The sequence below is a fragment of the Ictalurus punctatus genome, chromosome 2, assembly GCF_001660625.3.
Source record: "Ictalurus punctatus breed USDA103 chromosome 2, Coco_2.0, whole genome shotgun sequence".
NCBI classification, from domain to species: Eukaryota; Metazoa; Chordata; class Actinopteri; order Siluriformes; family Ictaluridae; genus Ictalurus; species Ictalurus punctatus.
In genome coordinates, this window is record NC_030417.2 from 14,684,923 (window position 1) to 14,710,945 (window position 26,023).

Consider the following 26,023-nt stretch of genomic DNA (forward strand, 5'->3'; position numbering starts at 1 on the left):
TGGTCCCAGTGGCCTTTATAATAAAAGCTAAATGTATAAAAGAAATAGCTCAGTTCTTTACATTCACAGAATGAATGTCTTCATGTTGAACACGCCAACAGGATCAACACACATGCAACTGAACTCACTGACAGGCTCAGCGGGTACACAACAAAATGAACCAAAAGAGATAATAAACTAAACATTTTTTCACTGTGTGGAACAAGTAACCTTTGAGTACACTCTTAGGGGGGGGACATCTAGATAGAACCTTTTCGGTAGGATTGTAGATGGTACTGTATTGAACGTGGATTGGTTTGAGCTGTGTGTTCATATCACAATCATTTACCAAGGGTTTTTTCAAGGTTTAGATGATCAGTTTTGATATTTCCACAATGTTATGTACCTTGCCAGATTTCAAGGAAAAAACAGTTCTCAAATGCTCTATCTGAAATTTGTTATTGATTATTGGCACATGTCTAGTAGCGGAGTTCCTTTCAGAATGACCATCTAAACATTTTTAAAATGTGTACATAATGGATACCTGTTCTGAAATAGAACCAAAGGAAACAGCATGCATTTCCCCAACAGTATATGTGTAATGAAGTTGATTCTCACGCAATTTTCCAGGTTTACCCATCTCTACCTACACTATTTAGAACCCTAGTGGAACACAGGATAAAAACCCACAGGGTGGTTCTTTCTGAAATATATTGGACAGCACATTTTAGACAGTTCCAGAATATGCTCTTTTCAAGTTTTCCAACAGGGAAAGCAAAGTGTGCTATTGTTCGTGGAATTCCACAGCCTCCTGGATCCAGAACACTAAGGATTTACCTCAGATCATGTGATATAGTGGTTCTAGAACATTCTGAAAATGCATTCTAGAACACTTCGGATTCCAACAGAGCACGGTCTGATTCAGCACTTTTCTTAAAAAAAAGTGTTCAGGGTCTAAGTATTTCTGAAAACACATTTTAGAACATTTTCCAAAAGTTCTAGAACACATGCTTTTCATGTTCTCCAACAGAAAAAGCGTTCTGTTGTGTTACAGTTGGAGACTTGGAATTCTATAGCAACTTCACAGCAATAGTTCTGGTTCTAGGACTTTCTGAAAGCACATTCTAGAACACTTTGGGTTTGTACTTGGAGTAAACAGATTTGTCCACAACTTTCTGAGAAAATATGTTTTGAGATCAAAACATTTTGGAGATAAACTGTACACAAGAAGAAAACAGACAAACATTACACCATTAAGAACAATTCAGTACTGCTCATACATGCTAATCTTAGCTGGTTATAAAACTTATATGCTTGGTCACAATCCTGAGGGAATGAAGCTGGTCAACAGGAGAGTGTCAGTGATGTTAAAAACACGTCTCTGTGTGAGATCTGCAGGTGGGCGTGATCACGCTAAATGATGATGTAATTACAGTGAAAGAGCCACACAGAGTCACTCTGGTTGCACCAAACAAGAAATACGTAATTAGCATAAAGGTGACTGGGCTACATACATAATATATACAAATTCACATCATCGTTTGGTTCTCTTTGAGGGTGGTTCTTCAGTTTTGTGGCCTGCACGAGTCCGTGGTGTTGGAGAACTCGACTCGCCTTTACGGCCCCTTACTGGAGCAGCACTAGAACGAGAGGAACTGGTGGAAAGAGAGACAGACATGTTATTGCTCAGTTAAAATGGCAGATTTCAAGAACCTCACCACCACTATGCAGTGCTACAATCATACACCCACCCTCACTGCGCGGTCCTGCACCCGCACACTCACCCCCACTGTGCAGTCCTACACCGGCACACTCACCCTCCACTGTGCAGTCCTCCACTGGTACACTCACCCCCAATGTGCGGTCCTACAATCATATACTCTCCCCCACTGTGCGGTCCTACAATCATATACTCTCCCCCACTGTGCGGTCCTACAATCATATATACTCTCCCCCACTGTGCAGTCCTATAATCATATACTCTCCACCACTATGCGGTCCTACACCCACACAATCACCCCCACTATGCGGTCCTACAATCATATACTCTCCCCCACTGTGCGGTCCTACAATCATATACTCTCCCCCACTGTGCGGTCCTACACCCACACAATCACCCCCACTATGCAATCCTATACCCACACACGTACTCCTATACCCATTCATACACCCCCACTCCTATACCCACACTCAAACATCTATACAAACAGTCCTACACCCACACACCACCCAGCCCTACACCCACTCCTATACGCACACTCATACATCCACACAACCTGAACTACACTCACACACCCACCTCCACTGCTCAGTACCACAATCACCCACACTCATACATCCACTCCTACACTTTTACACCCATTCATACAATTCTACACCACTCCCACAACCCCACCCACACTCAATCATATAGCTACACCCAATCTCCACCCACTTCGATAAACATATACCCATTCCTACAATAACACTGACTTTTACACACTCCTACACACATATTCACACCTGCTCCTACACCCACATCCATCCCACTCCTTCAACCATACCCACAAGGTCTCTTTAAGTACTTTACTTTAAGTTATTCAAAAGCTATTATTTTAATGAGGACAATCTACAAATATCTATGACTATAATTGTTATGAAGACACACCGCGTGTTTGGAGAACTCTCTTCTTTCCCACTCAACTTGCTCACTGCTCTGGTTGATGGCTTACTTGGCTTATTTCTGCACAAAAGTAAAATTACAGAATGAAAATCAGTCACCCGACTGAATTTGCACATTGTACTTAATCTGTTTCAAAGTGTAGCAGTATAAATAAAAAAAATATTTGGAAAAACTCTTTTGCTATTACAACCCCAATTCCAAAAAAGTTGCGAGAGGGGCAAAAAAAGGATGGGAAAGTAAGTGTTACTAAAAAGAAACAGTTGGAGGTTAATTGGCAACAGGTCAGTAACATGATTGGGTATAAAAAGAGTATCTTAGAGAGGCAGAGACTTTCAGAAGTAAAGATTTCAGAACAATGTCCACAATTTCAGAATAATGTTCATCAACGTAAAATTGTGACATAATATCGTCAAAATATTCTGAGAATCTGGAGAAATCTGTGTGTGAAAGGGACAAGGGCAAAAATCAATATTGCATGTCCATGATCTTTGGGTCCTCAGGAGGCACTGCATTAAAAACAAGCATGATTCTATAATGGAAATCACTGCATGGGCTCAGAAACACCTCCAGAACTCACTGTCTGTGAACACAGTTTGCCGTGCCATCCACAAATGCTGGTTAAGCTCTATCATGCAAAGAAGAAGCCATATGTGAACATGATCCAGAAACTAAGCCGTCTTCTCTGGGCCAAAGCTCATTTAAAATGGACTGAGGCAAAGTGGAAAACTGTTCTGTGCTCAGACGAACAGAAATTTATAATTATTTTTGGAAACCATGGACGCCACGTCCTCTAAACTAAAGAGGACTAAAGAGGAGAGGGTCCATCTGGCTTTTTACAGCGCTCAGTTCAAAAGCCTGCATCTCTGATGGTATGGGGGTGCATTAGTGCCTATGGAATGGGCAGCTTGCACATCTGGAAAGGCATATACAGGTTTTAGAACAACATATGCTTCCATCCAGATTCCATCCCATCTTTACTTCTGAAAGACTCTTGCCTAAGATATTCTTTTTATACCCAATCATGTTATTGACCTGTTGCCAATTAACCTAATTAGTTGCAAAATGTTCTTTCACCTGTTTCTTTTTAGTAACACTTACTTTTCCAGCCTTTTGTTTCCCCGGCCCAACTTTGAGACATGTTGTGGCCATCAAATTCAAAATGAAATAATTTTTTCCTTAAAATGGTACATTTACTCAGTGTAAACATTTGATGTGTTTTTTATGTTCTATTGTGAATAACATATGGGTTTATGAGATTTGCAAATCATTGCATTCTGTTTTTATTTACATTTTACACAGAGTCCCAACTTTTTTGGAATTGGGGTTGTAAAAGACCTCTTAAATAAGGTGCTATAAATAAAACAAAATACTTCTCAGCCTCCAGCCGAGATACAGAACGTGTTGTGGCTCTAATTTTTGTTTCCTCCTCTTCCTGTTTCTCATCCTCTTCTCCGGTCTCCGTCTCTCCCTCCCTCTTCTCTTGGGCTGCTGAGTTAAAAAAAAAAAAAAAAAAAAAAAGGGTCACTATGGAGCTAAGTAAAACAACCTTAAAACACAACACATATAAACACAGACCAATTGCACCGGAGTCATCCACATTAGAAGTGTTTTTTGAGGATCTGCCTCGGCGTCGAGTCTTTCTCACTGGTTCCTCTTCCTCCTAAAAGAAAGGTGGTATAGTTGGTATCTAGCTAGATAATAACTTATAAAGTGGAAAATTATACTGTATTATTATACCGTCAATATCTTATGATTATTTTCCATAATTCATTATGTCATTAGAGCTATTCTATATCGACCAACTTACGTCACACAAACTGTGTGATAGTGTGTGTGAATTATATGCCTCTGATAACTATGTGAGCGACTGATGAGACAAGAGTGCATGATCGACTCACAGCTTTCTCTTTAGAGCTCTCTGTGTCTTGGTCCTCCTCTTTTTTCTGCTCTTTTCCTTCCTCTTCTTCCTCAGTCAGACTCTCTGAGAGAGAGAGAGAGAGAGAGAGAGAGAGAGAGAGAGAGAGAGAGAGAGAGAGAGAGAGAGAGAGAGAGAGAATGAAGAGCAGGACAAATAAAGACAATAATACACAAACATATATACAGTGAGTGCGTGTGTGTTTACCACTATCTTGTCGTGCTCTCTTCATGGGCTTCTCTTCCTTCTCCTCAGCTGCAAGTTCCTTCAAACACAGCGAACAGATTATATTTATGTTACTCGCTCTCCTTGTCAAAACACTAATACAAACCGTCTCACACACACCATTTTACTCACTTTTCCCTCTTTCTCAGGATCCTCAGTTTGGTCAGACCTCTTTCTCCTCAGTGCTGGTTTCACTGTTAAGTAAATCACAGTGTGCCAAAGTGCCGTGCTTTTATGGAGAATTTGCATTACACTTTTATATCAATGTTGATCTACTTTGATGGCAAATGATCTTTAATATTGATGTTCAGATACAATACAGGGGATCACGGCCAGTGCTCACCTGACATTCTGGGTTATTATGAGAAGGACATGGAGTGTTCTTCGACTAAAACGTTTTATGTTGTGAATGTACATGATGTTGAAAACAGGACTGATGCAGGCTTACTAATTAGCTCGGCCTCAAACTGAATACTTTGTGCACGAGTACTTACTTTTTAGTACGAGTAGTGTGGGCAAATTGGTAAACTAAGGTAGACGCTGTGTAATATCAACACCATATAACAGGCTAGAATCACTGAGAAATGTAAATAATTACATTTTGTTTGTCATTAAGTGTAAGGTGAGTTGTACGGTAACTTCACATACCTGCAGGGGTCGTCTGAGCTCCAGAACGCCTTCCTCGACGCACCTGCACACACACACACACACACACACACACACACCCATCAGAACTCTGACTCAGTATACCCAGTGTTTCCCATACAATACACACAAACCAGTGGACATTCAACCCACTCTACGTTGGTAGAGCTAACCTCGACATCGAACTGAACACTCAGTGCAAAGTGACGTAACTCTAACGTCATCAATAAGTTAAGACAACAGCTTACTGACATTAGGTAAGGTTACCAAGAGCGTACAACTACCGACTTTTGTGCATGTTTTCTCCCATTCACCGGCTTTCTTGCTACCACTGCTCGCTGTCTTCATTCACTGTCTAGCTCGCTCGACCACTGCTGCTCTAGCTTTCTCTCTCATCTTTTTAAAAATGAGTCAGGAACAAGCCTGACTTTACATTTAACGTTATCAAACGAAGAGAGATGTCCTTCCTTCGTCCTAGTAATGTCTTTGTCCAACTCTGATCAGATTGCTAAACTCTGCTGTGACTGCTGCTGTTGACACTCATGGAGCAGACACACCGTTTATAATTGTAGCATCCATCGTCCAACTAAGTACTGATGACACTTATCAATAATCATACCCCTACAGACAGGTGTTGGAAAAGATTTTTTTCCTAGCCAAGGAAAATTAATTTTTCTCGCAATCAATGCCAACTGCACAAATAGGCAGATTTGAAAATGTATTCCATAATGTAAATAGTTATTTATTTTGATGTTCATCAAAAATCAGCATGTGTTGTTCTTCAATAAATTTTGAAAATGGAAAATGTATTTTAATATGTAATTATTTATTTCTTAATAGTTATTTATATTGACATATTCATGGCTATTCATGAATGGCTATTCATTTGCAAAAAATAATTTATTCATAAACCTTTGTTTGACTAGTTTATTACAGAACCTGCACCCTTACACACCACACAAACCACCACCACAAGAAAATTCTCAACCTGTGGGAAACACAGATACCCCTTTAACCCTTCTATTATGTTATGGGTCAATTTGACACATTTTCACATTTGAGATGTCTGAAAAACTGCTTAATCTCTCTTTGAAATTTTCTGACTTTACTCATTTAGGGTCATGAACTTGTATGCAAATATTATGGCTTGTCCGAGACAGGTCATAACGGTTTACTGTTTTAAGCGGTTCTTTGCTGCTTTTTGTGTGTATTTAAACTGTGGAAGTCATTTTGACCTACAACATAAGGGATGTAACTTCTTCCCCCCAACATAGTAGGAGGGTTAAAAGTTGTACATGTAAAAGCCTTCACCTCTTTTTGCTCTCCTTCCTCTCCCGTTGTCTCTGCTTCTTCAGGCTTTGATGCTAGGCATTAGTGGAAAAAGAAACACTTTTTAGATCTAAATTCACATTTAGATCATGGGTATTGCAAACCTTTCAACAAATCATGACCCATGTATAAAAAAAAACAAAAAAAAAGGAAAAAAAAACAAAACACGGAACATAGTCCATAAAAAAATCAACATACGAAGTAGGGCTGGGCGATACAGCTAAAATATGTATCACGATATAATGTTTCAAATCATTCGGTATCGATAATTATTGATAAATTTGATCTCCTCGCCAGGCTCTGAACTAATTTTCACATGTAATCGTGTGTTCTGGTGTCACATGGCGATGATGCAACCGAACTCCACAGATAGGCAACTTGTTATTGGCTGTTTGCTTGTCACTCGTAGCACACTCCTTTATCAAGGCATATGATAGGCTGTTTATGATCCAGGGATGGTGCATGCTTGAGGGTTGTTCATGCAAGCAAACTTCATGTCTGTTTACATTTTATCGAGTGTTATACCGAATATTTTTTCTATCGTTAACGATAAAGGTGTACCATTGATAAATACCGATACCGTTTTATCGCCCAGGCCTAATATGAAGCTTATTAATGATCCTACATTTTTCTGTCTGTCTGTCTGTCTTATTGTTGGTTTGTTAAATAAATAAATAAATAAATAAATAAATAAATAAATAAATAATATACACATTATCTCACAAAAGTGAGTACACCCCTCACATATTTGTAAATATTCGATTATATCTTTTCATGTGACAGCACTTTAGAAATGCATGTCTCCAGACCTAAACCCTATTGCGCATCTGTGGGGCATCCTCAAACGGAAGGTGGAGGAGCACAAGGTCTCTAACATCCACCAGCTCTGTGATGTCGTCATGGAGGAGTGGAAGAGGACTCCAGTGGCAACCTGTGAAGCTCTGGTGAACTCCATGCCCAAGAGGGTAAGGCAGTGCTGGAAAATAATGGTGGCCACATGAAATATTGACACTTCGGGCCCAATTTGGACATTTTCACTTAGGGGTGTACTCACTTTTCTTGCTAGTGGTTTAGACATTAATGGTTGTGTGTTGAGTTATTTTGAGGGGACAGCAAATTTACACTGTTACACAAGCTGTACACTCTACTTTACATTGTAGCAAAGTGTCATTTCTTCAGTGTTGTCACATGAAAAGATATAATCAAATATTTACACTTTTGTGAAATACTGTATAATTATATATATATATATATATATATGAATAAAAGTTTGTCCTTGACCTTCACACTTGTCTGTATTGAGCGCAGATAGATATTTGTGTAAATGTAAATCAATCTGACTGTCTGTCTACTAATCTGTCTGTCTGTTCGTATGTCTACCCCTCTGTCTGATTAAGTTTAATTCATTTTGCTAAAGTATCACCAAAAATTATTTCATGTAAAGAGGAATACTAAAAGGTTTGTGTGTGTATGTGCACATTTACAAGCTTCTTTCTGTGAAGCAGCTGGGACCTTAGAAGATTTTTTCTGTGTAATTCCACTTCCTTCTTCAGCCTCCTCATCCTCACTCTGTCAAACACACACACGTCGTATCAGTTAAAAACAAAAAAAAGAAAAGAAAGGAAAGACATATAGACACACACACACAAGCAAGCACATACAAAAGTCAATTTTTCCTCACATTTTTATGCAATGGTTTGTTAGTCTCCGTGTCTTTGGCCTCCTGACTTTGAGCTTTGGATGCTGAAACACAAAACATACTTAGATCAGAGTAATGAGATACACTCATCAATGTTACATTATGCTTGCAGGTGTATAAAAAAAACACAACAAAAAAAACAAAACACCAGATGCGTACCAGTTTCCTGGGCTGAAGCGGCTCTCTGACTGGACCATCGTCCTTTGCGGGTCACTCTGCATTCCAAACGCTCATCCTGAAAAACACACACACAAAAAGATTGATTTATCTTACTCTGTTCTTATTCAGGTGTATACAGGTCAGGATTAGTGACAGATTGGTAAGGGACTGTTATGATGAATGAAAATCTATGTTCTACTCATTGGAACTTTCACACCCCCTACCTTTTCATTTTTTTTCAATCGTCAACATTCATATTATTAAAACTGCAAACATAAACAGTACAATTGTATCCTTGCTTAATGATTGGCACAACAGAAGAGTGTTCGCCACAGCCATTTGCAGTCCAAAAGAGCAAACTTGGTCATGTCTTCCTGCACCTTTTTGGAAATTGGGATAAATTGGGGCAAAATCTATTTACCCCTTCTGACACATCAGATTTGTCCTCTTCTTGTCCATCTGACTTAGACGCACTACCTGAAAGAAGGGCAAAGAACAGGTTCCACTTAGACAAATACATTTTTCAGTGTGGGAACAAATGGAAATAATTGTATACTTTATTGCTTAGGAACTGTACAATTTGGAACATAACACACAAGTTTATAACTTACTGGCCCGTTTAACTAATTTTGGACGTCGCCCTCTACGTGCTGGCTGCATCTGTGCCTCCTGGGTTTGCACCTCCTGCATCTGTGCCTCCTGGGCATCTGGTGCGTTTGCTTCCTGCGCCTCCATCTTCTTCTCTTGGGACACCTGTGACACCTGCACCTCCTGGGACTCCTGCGTCTCTGTCGCCTGCGCCTCCTGGGACTCCTGCGTCTCTGTGGCCTGCGCCGCCTGGGACTCCTGCGCCTCTGTCACCTGCGCCGCCTGGGACTCCTGCGCCTCTGTCGCCTGCGCCGCCTGGGACTCCTGCGCCTCTGTCGCCTGCGCCGCCTGGGACTCCTGCGCCTCTGTCGCCTGCGCCGCCTGGGACTCCTGCGCCTCTGTCGCCTGCGCCGCCTGGGATTCCTGCGCCGCCTGGGACTCCTGCGCCGCCTGGGACTCCTGCGCCGCCTGGGACTCCTGCGCCGCCTCTGTCGCCTGCGCCGCCTCTGTCGCCTGCGCCTCTGTCGCCTGCGCCTCTGTCGCCTGCGCCTCTGTCGCCTGCGCCGCCTGGGATTCCTGCGCCGCCTGGGACTCCTGCGCCGCCTGGGACTCCTGCGCCGCCTGGGACTCCTGCGCCGCCTCTGTCGCCTGCGCCGCCTCTGTCGCCTGCGCCTCTGTCGCCTGCGCCTCTGTCGCCTGCGCCTCTGTCGCCTGCGCCTCTGTCGCCTGCGCCGCCTGGGACTCCTGTGCCGCCTGGGACTCCTGCACCTCTGTCGCCTGCGCCTCTGTCGCCTGGGATGCCTGCGCCGCCTGCGCCGCCTGGGACGCCTGCGCCGCCTGGGACTCCTGCGCCTGGGACTCCTGCGCCTGGGACTCCTGCGCCTGGGACTCCTGCGCCTGGGACTCCTGCGCCTGGGACTCCTGCGCCTGGGACTCCTGCATTTCCTGTGCCTTTGCCTCATGTGCCTGTGCTTCCTGAACCTCCTGCTCCCTTGCCTCTTGCATCTGCACATCCTGGGTCTGTGCCTCCTGCTCCTGCACTTGAACCTCTGGTACCTCTTGCACCTGGGACGCCTGGGACGTCTGCGCCTGGGACTGCTGCATTTCCTGTGCCTTTGCCTCACCTGCCTGTGCTTCCGGAACCGGTGCTTCCAGCACGTCCTGCTCTCTTGCCTCTTGCATCTGTACATCCTGTGTGTGTGCCTCCTGCTCCTGTGCTGCTTTTGCCTTCTGCACTTGAACCTCTGGTACCTCTTGCACCTTTGCCTCCTGCACCTCTGCCTCCTGCACCTCTGCCTCCTGCACCTCTGCCTCCTGCGCCTCCTGCACCTGGGCCTCCTGCACCTGGGCCTCCAGCACCGCCTGGGACGCCTGCGCCTGGGACTCCTGCATTTCCTGTGCCTTTGTCTCATCTGCCTGTGCTTCCTGAACCGGTGCTTCCAGCACCTCCTGTTCCCTTGCCTCTTGCGTCTGCACATCCTGGGTCTGTGCCTCCTGCTCCTGTGCTGCTTTTACCTCCTGCAATTGAACCTCTGGTACCTCTTGCACCTTTGCCTCCTGCACCTCTGCCTCCTGCACATCCCGCATCTTGGCCTCCTGCGCCTCCTGCACCTGGGCCTGTGATTTTTGCACCTCTGCCTCTTGCGCCCGGGTATCTTGCACAGTGTTCTCTGTTTTGCTCTGTAGTCACACATATAGCTAAGTCAAGACGTGTCCAGTACAAATACTTCATGTGAACACAGTAAAGTCACTGTCTCAAACAGCGCTTGTGACCTCTGATGATAGTTTTCACCCTCTTATGCTTTAAGATAAGCAGTTTCATTAAATAATAAATTAACTAAGACTTAGCATAAAGCTCAGGCTAATGTTAGCTGAACCTGTGAGCCAATAATAAATGAGTAACTAATAATAATTAAAATTACAACTGCTATTAACACAGTTACTGTAGTTTGCCCATTTACTACTATATTTAAGGTAAGCATGCTGCTTCAGCAATTACATTACTTAACCCATTTTTACTCCATTTTGAGTAGGGCTGCTACGTAAAGACTTACAATAGTCCATCTGTTACTGTTTTTACTCTACACGTTAACCAACAGTTGCTCCAGGAACTTGTCTATTTTCACTGGGTTAAACCATCTTTCTTAAAACTTATTAATACGACACTGCATTAATAATACAAGCATCTGGTTAGCATCTGATTTCTTGGAATGTGAAAAACACATGTACACATTTCAATGCCAGTGTTAAATATTTCATAATGCAACCCTACTCTAATATACAGATGTTAAACATTTTGGCTACAACTATCAGACTTACCTTTGTGCCCTCAGCTGCGAGTATGCTTTCACTCGGAGTGTGTGTGTGTATTTGGCTGGAATCAATCTCAGCTGAAAACAAACAAACAAACAAACAAAATAAATAAATAAATATAAATAAATAAATATATATATATATATATTTTGATTTGCATTTTAATGAGGGAAATATGTATTTGATCCCTCTGCAAAACATGACTTAGTACTTGGTGGCAAAACCCTTGTTGGCAATCACAGAGGTCAGATGCTTCTTGTAGCTGGCCACCAGGTTTGCACACATCTCAGGAGGGATTTTGTCCCACTCCTCTTTGCAGATCTTCTCCAAGTCATTAAGGTTTCGAGGCTGACGTTTGGCAACTCGAACCTTCAGCTCCCTCCACAGATTTTCTATGGGATTAAGGTCTGGAGACTGGCTAGGCCACTCCAGGACCTTAATGTGCTTCTTCTTGAGCCACTCATTGTTGCCTTGGCCGTGGGTTTTGGGTCATTGTCATGCTGGAATACCCATCCACGACCCATTTTCAATGCCCTGGCTGAGGGAAGGAGGTTCTCACCCAAGATTTGACGGTACATGGCCCCGTCCATCGTCCCTTTGATGCGGTGAAGTTGTCCTGTCCCTTTAGCAGAAAAACACCCCCAAAGCATAATGTTTCCACCTCCATGTTTGACGGTGGGGATGGTGTTCTTGGTCTCATCTGACCACAACACTTTCACCCAGTTGTCCTATGAATCATTCAGATGTTCATTGGCAAACTTCAGACGGGCATGTATATGTGCTTTCTTGAGCAGGGGGACCTTGCGGGCGCTGCAGGATTTCAGTCCTTCACGGCATAGTGTGTTACCAATTGTTTTCTGGGTGACTATGGTCCCAGCTGCCTTGAGATCAAGATCCTCCCGTGTAGTTCTGGGCTGATTCCTCACTGTTCTCATGATCATTGCAACTCCACAAGGTGAGATATTGCATGGAACCCCAGGCCGAGGGAGATTGACAGTTCTTTTGTGTTTCTTCCATTTGCGAATAATCGCACCAACTGTTGTCACCTTCTCACCAAGCTGCTTGGCAATGGTCTTGTAGCCCGTTCCAGACTTGTGTAGGTCTACAATCTTGTCCCTGACATCCTTGGAGAGCTCTTTGGTCTTGGCCATGGTGGAGAGTTTGGAATCTGATTGATTGATTGCTTCTGTGGACAGGTGTCTTTTATACAGGTAACAAGCGGAGATTAGGAGCACTCCCTTTAAGAGTGTGCTCCTAATCTCATAAGTCAAATACTTATTTCCCTCATTAAAATGCAAATCAATTTATAACATTTTTGACATGCGTTTTTCTGGATTTTCTTGTTGTTATTCTGTCTCTCACTGTTCAAATAAACCTACCATTAAATTATAGACTGATCATTTCTTTGTCAGTGGGCAAGCGTACAAAATCAGCAGGGGATCAAATACTTCTTTAACTCACTGTATATGTATATGTGTATGTGTATGTGTATGTGTGTATATATATATATATATATATATATATATATATATATATATATATATATATATATATATATATATATATATATATACACACACACACACACACACATATATACATATATACATATACATATATATACACACACACACACACACACACACACACACACACATACATACATACATACATACATACATATATATATATATATATATATATATATATATATATATACATATGTATAGGACCAATAAACAACTACAGCCCAGTGAACAAAGCTACTCCTAAAAGGTATCATAAATAGAGATATCACTGGTTAGACACAGGTTGTAAACACCCAGACTTACCAGATTCTCCTGCTGGTTCATCATTAGCAGAGATTTCTGGTCTAGAAACGTCAGACTTTGCTTTTGATTTAGTTTCACCATTGTTGATCTGAACATATAGACACATTCAAGGCAATTTAGTAACTGTCCTGCTAAATACACTTGCCACATGCCTAATTTTCCACTTCTGTGGTAGAGGAAAGACAAAATCTATACCAGATATGATGTTAATCTCACCTCAGACGTTGCTTCCTCTATAGACACTGTGTCTGTGGCCTTTCCATCAATGACTGTGCTGGCTAGAGCTAGAGGGAAAAAAAAATTAATCTGTTTGATTAAAATAACAAAACACTGCACATCCTGTGTTCAAGGTGTTCTAGAAAAAAGTGATCTATTCTGTTATCTTGAATAGAACATGGGCAAAATTAAAGTGGACCTATTATGCAAAATTCACTTTTACATGATGTTTGAATGTAAATGTGTGTCGCCATCTACCCTACAATGGTAAAAACGCCCCCAGTCCCCATAATTCCGAAACACTGTCTCAAAATGAGTCGTTTTCGTTTTCTCTCCAATGTGACGTCACATTGCAACAGGCCCCGCCCACGACTGGTAACAGACTCTGTCCTATTAGCATAGATCCTCCCCGGAGTGAGCTGCACACAGTCTGCCATGTTCTCCATGCTGGAGCAGCTATAGTGATAAAAAGAATGTCTCAGCTTTGTAAGCTTCGTAAGTGTCCTGTTGTTGGCTGTAAGAATGAACATAAGAATCTTCATGTCCTCCCGGCATCAGAGCCACTGAAGACGCAGTGGAGGCGTTTTAATTTTGAAGGAAATGTGCACCAAAAAATAGCTAAATTTATGAATGTTTGTGAGAATCATTTTACACCAGACTGCTTTATGAACGAGGGTCAATACAAAGCAGTATTTGCTGAAATGTTGATTCTCGAGCATGGATCAGTACCAACTGTTCATGATCCAGCTTTATATCCAGAAGACGTAAGTATCGCACTTTATATTTCATGAAAGTTTGCAAACCGCCTTTCCGAATGTGCTTCTTAGCAGATTCCATGGCCAATGCGGCTAAAGTTACTGTCGTCGATGATTGTATTCATGGAGACTAGAGCAATGTCGACCTTTTTAATTTTAACCCAAAAATGCTTACTGTCTGTATAATTCATAACCGCACCTTTACTATTCACAATAGAGTAAGGTGATTGTATTTTTGAAAACTGTGTATGTTTTCCGCGAATAATTTTACACCAGACCGCTTTGTGAACGAGGTTGTTAGCAGATTCCATGACTAATGCAGCTAAAATTACCATTACCAACTTCCTGGTTCATTCTCACAATTATTACTTCTGCCAGAGTCTCTCCTTCATCAGTGTCTGACTCTGGTTCATACACATAGGGCTGAACACCAGTATTTACGGTGTCGGTCATATTTTTTCTCCTGATCTGTTCTTGCCGTAGTATCCAAAGCATGAAATGTAAAGGTACAGCCTTCTTCTGGAAAGGGGGCGGGGAGCCGTAGCTCATTTGCATTTAAAAAGACATGAAAACAGCGTGTTTTTGCTTCTATCCAAAAAGGGGCATGGTATAATAAATGATCCATGAGGTATTTTAAGCTGAAACTTCACAGAAACAGACTCCTGAGAGTTATTACATAATGTAAAAATGTTCATAATAGGTCTCCTTAAAATGATCCACAACATTATCCAGAACTGTACACAGCAACATCATAATCCATTGCATGATCCAGAGGTGAGAAAGGAAAACGTTATGATTTACTGCACTACTTAAAGTCAAAAACAAAGTCTTGATCTGGAACAGAAAACTGATGTCATCACTATCAAGTAAACAGCATTTAGTGCATTATCTAGAACACAGGATGGGCTATAGCATTATCTACAGCAATAATGTGACAAAGCCAAAATCTATGAGATCTAGATCAGATTAGGAGAAATGTTAGCCAGAACATTCAAGTAGATGCTAAATAATATAGAACAACAGTTTAGATAATCTAGAACAGAGAATGATCAATGTCATGATGTACTCCATTATCCAGACCACACAAGGAGTTAATAAATAATCTATAACGCTATAGAACAAGGCAACTAGCATTACCTACAACACATGGAATAGCTGAACAGTTCATAGCATTTTCTAACACAAAAGAAGGGCTATTACATTCTAAAACACAGGCGAGTGAATAAAGGAGCGCTACCTTCAGTGTGTTTGGCTCCTTCCTCTGAGTCACGAGCAGAAGATTCACTTTCAGAATCATTCGTAACTTCTTTAGGCGGCTCTATCCCACTTGTCCTGTCAACCAGGTCTGAGGCCAAAGACTCCACCTGCTGCCCAGCAACAAGTGCATCTTCAGCGATAAAACTTGGCAAAACTGCCTGATCTGGATCCATGGAGAGTAACGTGAGCGCTGCTTCCTTCATTTTTATATCTGCATCCAGGAACGAACTCTCAGCTTCCTGTCCAACAGATGTACCAGCGGAGTTGCTTACAGCTACAGAAGCACAGACATCCATCAAGGAAAGGAGTGCGTCTGCCTCTGCAGGGATGGGACGGGGCTGAGGCTGGCTCTCAACCAGTCTCATGGTGGCCTCCTCCTCGTCTTCAGGATCTGGAGTGATGTCACTCAGGGCATCATACATGTCATCAGGGACAGAGGTGCTGTTATCATCAGCAGGAAGCGGATTAGGAACCGTGCCAAAATCCTGATGGACTGTAAATTCAGATGCTAGGACTGAGTTTGAGGGCTGGGCAACTGTGAGATCAGAGTCTGAGATGGAGTCTAAGGACTCGGGGACAGTGAGAATGGATGCTGGGATTGAGTCTGAGGACTGAGGGAGGGTGAGATCAGTATTTGGCTTTAAGTCTGATGTTTCAGGAACTGTGAAATCATGCTCTGAGTAGTTAGGATTCATGAGATCAGATCTTTGATGTGAATCTGTGGACTGAGGGACTGTAAGATCAGACACTGAAATTAATTCTGAGGATTGTGGTGGTGTTGTAGTAAGATCAGGCTCAGTAGGTTGACTTTGTTCTTTTTCAGAAGATTCTGTAGGTACTTCAAAGACATGTGGAGATTCAGATTTTGCAGCATTGGCTTGAAGGGATGTAATATTAGATTCTGTATCTATGGCGTGTGGTGCTGTAGGTTCAGACTCTGTATCCATGGCTTGTGGGGCTGTAAAATTAGACTCCACATCTGTGGATTGTAAGGCTGCAGGATCAGAATCTGTATCCATAGCTTGTGAATCTGAAGAAGAATCAGACTTTCTAAGAGACTCTGAGATGGATTGATCTGTGGAACCAGACTCTGCAGCAGAATCCATGACATGTGGGGTTGAGACATGAGACTCTGTAAGGGACTCAAACACCTGTGGGGTTTTGAGATCTGATACGCCAAGAGACTCTGAGACTTGCTGAGTTGTAAGATCAGACATTGTGAGGGACACTGAAGCTTGTTGCGCTTGAGTGTTTGAAGGCTGAGAAGCCATTCTGCCTCCACTCGGTACCTCTTCAGCAACAGCTGATGGAACAGAGGAACTGGAAGAAAGGTCATCTGCTTCCGAGATTCTTCTTTCATTCTCACTGTCTCCTCCCTTCTTCTCCGAGTCTTTTGACTTCTTCTCAGTCATTTTCTTTGTACTCTTTGCGTCCTTCCCTTTCTCACGGTCTTCTGAGAATCTCCTATCCTCTTTCGTCACTCCCTCCTTTTTCTTCTCCTTGGAGTAGTCAGTCTTGCTAGGGGCCGCTCCTGCTTTACCCTTGGCTTCTGGACCTTGGGCTTTCTTGTCTGTCTTGGTCATTAATGGACTCTGAGATTTCAAGTCATCTCTGGACTTGGATCTTGTTTTTTCTGACACAGATTTGACCTTTGGACCTGCCTCTGAATTCTTGACCTTTATGTCTGAGCTATGTTTGGTAACCTCTGAGGTGGAGCTCTTGTCTTTACTACCAGCACCTACATCTTTGCCATCTTGCCTGACCTTGATCTTCTCTAGAGATTTAATCTCAGGGTGACTTTTTGACCGTTTCAAAATGTTTTTAGCTTGCTTGACTTTCTTCCTGTTGAAATCAGAAGCAGCCTCACCCTCTGACCTCTCCTCTGTGGAGCCAGTGGAATCCAGACGATGCTGTTTTGGTTCAGTCTTGCCCAATGATTTCTCCCCTTTTATTTTTTCTTTCATAGTCTCCGAGGACAGCTTTTCTTTCTTCAAATCCTTGCTCGTTCCCTCCTCTGGGGCTGATCCCTCCGTCACAGAAAGCCTTCCCTCCTTTGCTGACACTGAGCCCTTCTTGTCTCCTTTAAACTTTGACCCTTTTTTCTCTACTTTGTCATCAACTGTACCTTTCACCACCCCTCCCTCCTTTTCCTCTGCCACAGCCTCTCCTCCTTTCTTACTTTCTGGCTTCTGTTTGTACCTGGCTCGCTCATCTGACACACCACGCTCTTTCTCACTCTCTTTTCGCTCTCTCTCTCTGCGAGCATGTCGCTCATTCTTCCCACTGCCTCGCTGTCGAAGCGCCTCCTCAGTTCCCAGCTCCAGGTCCAGGATGAACGAGTGTGTACGGTTTTTGTCAAGGATTTTGCGTGGCTCGCCCGAGTCCTCTGAAATGCTCTTCCTCCTCCGCTGCTCTTCCTCAGACAGCTTCTTAACAGGCTTCTGAGAGATTGCTCTGGACTTCACTGCATCCTACATGGACAATACTACATTAGGGACTGTAACTTTACCAGAGATCAGGGCCTTTTTATTGGGGATTAAAACACTTATATTTAAGGGACTGCGCTTTAATGGGGACCAAAGACTGCAGCTTTATTAGAGATTAAGAACAGTAAGGTAAATCATGGTTATATATTTATAAAAACATTTGACAACTTCAAAGTTATTGGCACTGTATTTTTTAGGCTTAGGATGCTTAAATCTATGACTGCTTTCTCGTAGTCCTGTGGTAGAATACGCAGTAAAAAGTCTGACTGGTGACTTTGCAATATCTACGTGTACTTTGCCACAATTTCTCTCCTTCGGATGTAAAGTGGGCGGGTATTTAGATATAAGCAATTCTGCAAGAAAAACATACCAGTGAGATAAAGGTAACCTCGGAAGCACAGCACAGAGGTAAAGGTATCTATACATATATCAATTCTATATTTCAGTACTGGTAGTTCGGGACATGTAGGCCAAACAATCGCGATTCTTCCTGGTGGTGCAGATAATATCTGCTTTAATGGCGTAGTGGGCTGGGACTCTCGGACAGCGAAATGTCAATCAAGTGTGCCCATCAGAGTCTCATCTGAGTGCACAATGTTTAATATAACACTAATATTTGGTACCATGCAAACATGTTTACTAGGTTTGGTTACATACAAATTGTTAAAAATATTTTACAGTGCATTCCCTGTGACCTTAATGGAAATCTGGCCTTGTAACATTAATAGAGAGCATGGACTGTAGAATATTAAGGAATATCATACTTCATTCAAAATCATGATGTTGTTTTGTATTATGGTATGTAATGTACATAATGGTAAAGGATTTTGAACAGCTGTGTATAATCTATATTAGAAGCTATTTTTTATCATACATATGAACAAATGAGAAACAAGGATTGCGTGGCAGGGAAAGGTGGAGGATAAAAGAGATTGAATTAAAGAAAGATGTAACAGAAACGAATGAAAGACGGAGAGAAAGGATGTGAGAGAAGGAGAGACAAAAGACTCACATCTTTCTTTACAGATTCAGGATCTCCGTCACTCTTCTTCTTGCTGCCAGAGTCGTCCTCTTTCCTGCACTCCAAATAAATTTAAAAAAAAAACTTTTGAATAAAACGTGGACACGCGCAGAGTAACACACAGACAGACAGACAGACACACACACACACACACACACCGTGAGTCTCTCTTCCTCTTTCTGCTGAGTGCCACTTTCTTTTCCAGAACTTTCTTCTCTTTCCGTGCTTCTTTTGCTTGAGGTCTCTGAACCTCCTGCTTTTCCTTTTCTGCTAAGAGGAGAAAAAGTACATAAACAAACACACAACAAACATATTACAACTATATTAGCGATGAATTATGTTAACGATAATGACGATAACGAAGGTGGGTACATCTCACCCTGCAGCTCTGCCTGTGCTGCCTTCTGCCTCCTCCTTTCCTCAAGACGCTCCCGGTTCTGTTGGCGCTTCAGCAGTCTTTCCTCTTTGTCCTTTGCCTGCAAAAAAAAAAACGAAAAGAAATCACAGGTTATAGAGGAAAGATAAAACCCTCAACCTTCTCACCTCTGTGTACAAGACGTACACGTGTTGTGTACAATAAGCAAGAGCATAGCTTTCATTTGAACACTGTGAGAAACTCCATGTCTAATTAGTTACACTTGTTCACAGTTCATTGTTTTGTTAAACCCCCCCCCCGCAATTTAATAGACATCATGGACCACAGTTTAAACAGCGATTCAAAAGGGCAACCCTCACTCACTGCAGAACGACGTCGCTGCTCCACTGTAACCTCGTCATCAGAGTCGCTATAGTAACGGGAGTAAAGGAAAGGTTTGTGAATGTAGCCTTGGCGGGAACCACGAGGTTTTTTCTCCTTATTCTCATCAGATTCCTCTCCGGCAGCCTTCTTCTGAAGCTTTTCATCTACACACAGAATTAAGAATCATTTAACGTATCAAAGATCGTCTTATACAAAGTAATAACAACACAGTTACAACAGTGGTGCTTGAAAGTTTGTGAACCCTTTAGAATATTCTACATTTCTGCATAAATATGACCACATCATCAGATTTTCACACAAGTCCTAAAAGTAGATACCCAATTAAACAATTGAGACAAAAATGAGATACTTGGTCATTTTCTTATTCCAATCCAATATTACATATCTGTGAGCTGAAAAGTATGTGAACCTTTGCTGTCAGTATCTGGTGTGACCCGCTTGTGCAGCAATAACAATAACTAAACATTTCCAGTAACTGCTGATCAGTCCTGAACATCAGCTTGGATGAATTTTAACCCGTTCCTCAGTACAGAACAGCTTCAACTCTGGGATGTTGGTGGGTTTCCTGACATGAACTGCTTGCTTCAGGTTCTTCCACAACATTTCTTTTGGATTAAGATCAGGACTTTGACTTGGCTATTGCAAAACATTAACTTTATTCTTCTTTTACCATTCTGTGGTAGAGCAACTTGTGTGCTTAGGGTCGTTTACTTGCTGCATGACCCATTTTCTCTCGAGATTCAGTTCACGGACAGATGTCCTGACATTTTCCTTTAGAATTCAGATCTCATTGTTCCATCAATGACAGCAAGTCATCCTGGCCCAATGCAGCAAAACAGGCCTAAACTATGATACTACCACCACCACCATGTTTCACAGATGGGATAAGGTTTGTATGCTGGATGCGGTGATTTCCTTTCTCCAAACACAGCGCTTCAAATTTAAACCAAAATTTCTATTTCGGTCTCATCCATCCACAAAACATTTTTCCTATAGCCTTCTGGCTTGTCAATGTGATTGTTAACAAACTGCAGAAGGGCAGCACCACCACTAATCCACTCATGTGTTTCCTAGGATGACTGTGTAAGGAATAAAACTCTCGGGATATGCTGTTTCAAGAAAGTAATCAATGACGGGGTGTTGCGATGATGCCCAACACGAAGCGGAGTTACTGTGACCATCCCAAAGCAGATTATTTTCCAATACCAGCAAATCTCCAATGTTTTATTTGTTGAATACGACTTGCCCAAAAAAATTTCATTTTTAATTTATTAAATAACACCATCATACTTTCTATCAATTTGCAGTGACATTTCATGTTAATGCAAAATGTATCAAACTAGTTCGTTCCTGTTACTCTCAAGACTACAGTCATAGAAAATTCATCAACACGTCCAGTCCAATCAGATTTGAGAATTCAACAGTGCTTTGGTATAAAGAACAACCTTTAAACAAAGGTCGAGTGTGTCGTAATTAATTAAAAGGGGCCGTGGCTGACCCTCTGAGGTGATCTCTCCTTCCTCTGTGGATTCAGAAGGAGGCTCCTCGTCCTCACTGTCATCCTCGAAAGACGAAAGGTCGCTCGTGTGGACTGAACTCACTGTGATGTCGCTCAAACCCTCCAGATCCGAGTCCTCCAGAGAGTATTCTACCACCACACACACACACACGCGCACACACACACACACACACACACACACACAAATGAGTAAACACAATCCAGGACTGGAAAACAACACTTGTGGCATGGAAATATTTCATATCCCACTGTCCCTGTTCTGTTTCAATGCATCACAAAAACAAATGACCGCAACTTAAACCTGTCTGAATTTCTCTCATTAGTTACTATATCAGCTTACTCTAGCATTTTTATTTATTTATAAAGGACCTTATCGTTGAGTTCCCACTGTATATCACGTTTATAAATCCTAAACAGTAGTTCCAGTGACTGGATTACACTTCTGGTCCCTTTAAAGTTTTAAGGGATTTGAAAAATCTTCTTTAAGACACAGTAAAGCTCAGCTTGCTGAGCTCAAAATCAGTTTCCTTATTTGATAACTTTTCTTTTATTCTTGTGTTATTGGTCCATGTGTAATTTGTGAGCCACTTCCATTTCATTTATAACAGTTCCAGCTGATCAGCTCATTGACTGTTTTCTGTTTCGAGGATTTTAGCAAGTTTATAAACTAAAAGTATTCTCGTCCAGATCCCTTTAGTTTCTTATTGTGCGACGCAATTTAAAGCTCTCCCTCAATGCGCTCCATAAAGGTTAGAACTGAAATGAACTGAACAGGAAAAAAAAAATAGAACTTGTAATGCCGTTGTAGCTTGTGTTGCAAACTAACAATTATGCATTTACATGTATCGGATCACGCGGTTACCTTCTTTCAGTCGTTCTCTTGCTTTCTGGCGAATGTGCAGTTTGTCGGTGCTGCTTTCTTCCCTGTTCTTTCCCGACCCTTTCTTCTCTTTCACGTCCTCTCCTTTCTTTTCTTTTTCCTCCTCTCCTTTCTTTTGATTCTCCTCCTCCTCTTGCTCTTCTTCCTCTTCCTCCTTCTTGACATCTTCAGGCTCCTCTGACCGCTGATCCACCTCCATCATCTCCACCTCTTTCTGTCTCTCCTCCTCCTTCTCCCGCTCTTTGCTCGTCTCATCGTCATTCCCTCCCAGCTTCTCTTCCTGCTCCTCCTCCTCCTCCTCCTCCTTTGTCCTCTCTACTTCCTTCTCATCATCCTCTACCAGGCTCATGTCTTCCTCTCCTCCATCCTGCGTCTTTAGAACAGAGGGATCGTGGCTCTGAGAGAGGGCAGAGTCTGAGAACGGAGCTGAGGAGCTCGCTGATGAAGGAAGAGGAGAGAGAAAATACGTGTGCATCAGAGTAGAGAAGAGAGTGCAGAGAGAGCTTCAAGGGTGGGTTAATAAGTGAAGAAAGTGAGAAAAGAAAAAGAAAGAGTGAGAGAGACTGGGAGGTGTGAGAAAAAGATGACAAGAAAGGGAAGAACAGCACAAGAAGGAGAGAACAAGAAAGGAGAGAAGTGGAGTGAGAGGGACTGTAAAGAAAATGAGCAAGCAAGGACGGGGAAGTAAATGAATGGAGAGCAAGAACGAACGAAAGATGGGCAGTGTATCTGTACTTGAAATGAATGAATCGTTTTCAGAACTGCGTGAGCTCTGTTACCTGGAGACGGCAGCTGAGCGTCCTGGTTTTCCCCCACGTGCATGAAGGCTTGTGCAGGCTCCTCCTCCTCCACGTGGTTGCCAGGAGACAGAAACTGACGGACGACTCGTTCCACCTGCGGCCGAAAGGTGTGCTGAACTTTGGGGTCAACGACCTGCGCGACAATCCGATCGACTCCCTGCTCCAACAAGCCCGACCTGCGATAAACGATACATAACAATAAAAAACTTGCACCATGAGCTGAGTCAGCTGAACTGAATTGCTGACGATTTGACGTGATCCTTTTCTGTCCATTCTTCAACGCCGAGCACATCTGACGTTACGGATTCCTCCAGCAAACACAGACAACAACAAATATTCCAAGATTCAAAAGATCTGAGGCACTGGAAATAAATAAAACGTAAACCAGCTCGGATGATACGTACTGGAGCACGAGTTGCCTGATGCTGTTTCTCAGCTGGTTCTTGTTGAGCTGAGGACTCCATGTGTGGTTAGAGAGATGATTAGACACAAAGTTGTCCACTCGCTGTCTCAGGTGCAGGTACGCAGGCTGAAACAGAGGCACAATTTAAGCTTATACTCGCCATCCACTTTATTAGGAATTCATGCAATTATCTAGAGCTGCAACAACTAATTGATAAAATCGATAATAATCGATTATGAAAATCGTTGTCACCGAATCTCATTTTCGATTAGTCGGTCTGTGTGAGGCACGGGGTGCGTTTACTCACTACGTTACTTCTGTTCCGAAAACACGCTTCGGAGAGTAAATACTAAATTTGTATACGGCTACGTACTCTACACTTACACTATGCACTATGTACTCTACCATTTAGTGTATGAATTTTTAGAAAGGTAATATCATCTCAAAAACACTAGCGTTTTTTTTCTACTAACTGGAAGTATAAGCCGCTTCCTAGTCGACGGCGCATGACATCATACGCACGTAACGTGACACCGCTAGCTTTAGCAGATACCCAGAATCACTGACAATGACTTTCTTCAGTTTACTGTTAGTCAATGTTACCTTTTACAAAACGTAATGCATAAACACTATTATATAATATATAAACTTATGCTTTTTTTTTTTTTTTTTTTTTTAAAGCACTGAATGAAACTACAGTCCTGAATGACTAATATATATTCTGGTGTGTGTATTGGGTTCTTTTCACTCTTATATAATTGGACAAACAGTTGTTTAAAGTTTTAGTCTGAAGTTTATATTTGTAACACTCAGTTTGTGGATTTTATTTTAAATAAACGAACAAATGGTACTGAAAGTTTGCCCCCATCCGATTAATCAAAAATATAATCTGCCAACTAATCGATTACGAAAATAATCATTAGTTGAAGCCCTATAATTCTCCAATCACACATTCAAGTGGCAGCTGTGCAATGCATAAAGTCATGTAGAAACAACTCCGTTTATCTTCAGATCAAACAGCGGGGGGTGGGGGGTGGGATTGGGAATGGAATCTCAATGACTTTGACTGTGGAATGGTTGTAGGTGCTTTGAGTATTTCAGAAACTACTGATTTGCATCTCTAGATACTGGTTTGAGTTTCCAGGAAGGCTACTGTAACTCAAATAACAACTCTTTACAACCATGCTGAGCAGAAAAGCATCTCACGACCTGTGGAGCGTTGAGGCGGATGGGCTACAACAGCAAAAGGCCACATCGGGTTCTTCTTATCAGCTGACAAAAGTGGAGCCTCAAGTTTCGACATGATGCTTTTCTGCTCAGCACGGTTGTCAAGAGCAGTTATTTGAGTTACCATAGCGTTCCTGTCAACTCTGACCAGTCTGGCCATTCTACTGCGACCCGTGATGTGAAATGTGGGTCTGTCTAAATGCCCCCTCTACATTTTATACTTCTTTATTATTATTATTATTATTATTATTATTATTATTATTATTATTATCATCATCATCTCATAGATATATAAAAAAGCAATTTTATCCTGATTTCCTTTTGTTTTATTGTTGTTGTTTATTCCTGCTCCTTTCACTGCGTGTGGATACACTTATTCATACAGCTAACAACTCCCAAATGAGCAAGAATATTTATCATAGATATGAACTACATAAGAAATGTTCATATAAAAACACTGCACACATTTAGAAGTGAACACTGCTCCATAGTATTGAACAAGCTCTGAAGCACGCCTAATGTTTATGTATTATTGCAAACTGCATACACATCAATATACTGTACAAAGCTTTACCAAACCAATCTAAAACGGTTACGTTAACAAAGCTACAATAAATTGAAACCGTAACTTGACATTAGCCCGTTAGCTTAGCATAGACAGTCCCCTTACCTTTGTATCGACATCCGCCAAGCAATCTCTCCTGAACTGGTCAAAAAGTCCCTGTGTTTTTAAATGATTTACGATCATGGCGACCAGCTGAGGGTCACCCGGAGGTAAACCAGCCATCTGGGCTGTTATAATTGTTTTAAAAAAGAAGGTTTTAAAACGATATCTAGGGACTCGGGTTGAAGTTCAACCCCCGTCTCTGGAAATATTTTGATTTCGGCGTTGAACATGAATGAACCGGATATTGACCGTTAACACAGGAAGTAAAATACAAGACACGCAATAAACTATACATAAATATAAAAAAGTTTTTACATACATATATATATTTATTTACTTATTTATTTATTTTAGTCTAGTGTGTGCGTTTGTAGTTTAGCAAAATATAGCAAATGCAAAACCAGAAACAATAAATAATATTTTCTTTTCAATTTCTTCTGTATAATTTTTATTCTTACTATTGTTTAATTCCATTCAATTTGCTCAAGTTATTATTATTATTTTTATTATTATTATTATTAGTAGTAGTAGTAGTAGTATTAAAATAAGACAATCGTATAATGTGCTGGAAATTATAGTTCTAAATACTGTACACTACCGGAAGTGCTACCGGAATCTTTAAGAACATACAGTAAATAAAAATACATTCATTTATTACATTAGTATCGAATATATGATGAAAAAAT

General features: G+C 41.7%; 1 protein-coding gene across 7 annotated transcripts; it reads right to left on the minus strand.

The window, feature by feature from the left end:
• bod1l1 (biorientation of chromosomes in cell division 1-like 1) lies at positions 1-25,572 on the minus strand. Of its 7 annotated transcripts, none has more exons than XM_053688169.1 (28): positions 25,341-25,572; positions 23,445-23,569; positions 23,020-23,216; positions 22,223-22,678; positions 21,340-21,489; positions 19,821-19,984; positions 19,461-19,557; positions 19,240-19,351; positions 19,073-19,136; positions 15,555-18,045; positions 13,563-13,630; positions 13,347-13,434; positions 11,521-11,591; positions 10,531-10,881; positions 9,225-10,500; positions 9,035-9,090; positions 8,614-8,689; positions 8,437-8,498; positions 8,234-8,324; positions 6,738-6,790; positions 5,430-5,472; positions 4,902-4,975; positions 4,764-4,821; positions 4,540-4,622; positions 4,217-4,301; positions 4,012-4,129; positions 2,627-2,701; positions 1-1,634 (listed from the first exon to the last, which is right to left on the minus strand). In XM_053688169.1, the coding sequence occupies exons 1-28, from the start codon at positions 25,455-25,457 to the stop codon at positions 1,514-1,516; spliced, it is 6,822 nt and encodes a 2,273-aa protein (XP_053544144.1). In that variant the 5' UTR covers positions 25,458-25,572; the 3' UTR covers positions 1-1,513. The 7 variants fall into 7 exon arrangements, with proteins under 7 accessions (XP_053544144.1, XP_053544149.1, XP_053544129.1 ...); XM_053688174.1 differs by having other exon boundaries at positions 9,225-10,266; positions 10,477-10,881; XM_053688154.1 differs by having other exon boundaries at positions 9,225-10,881; positions 19,240-19,348.
• Between the last annotated feature and the right edge of the window lie 451 nt (positions 25,573-26,023).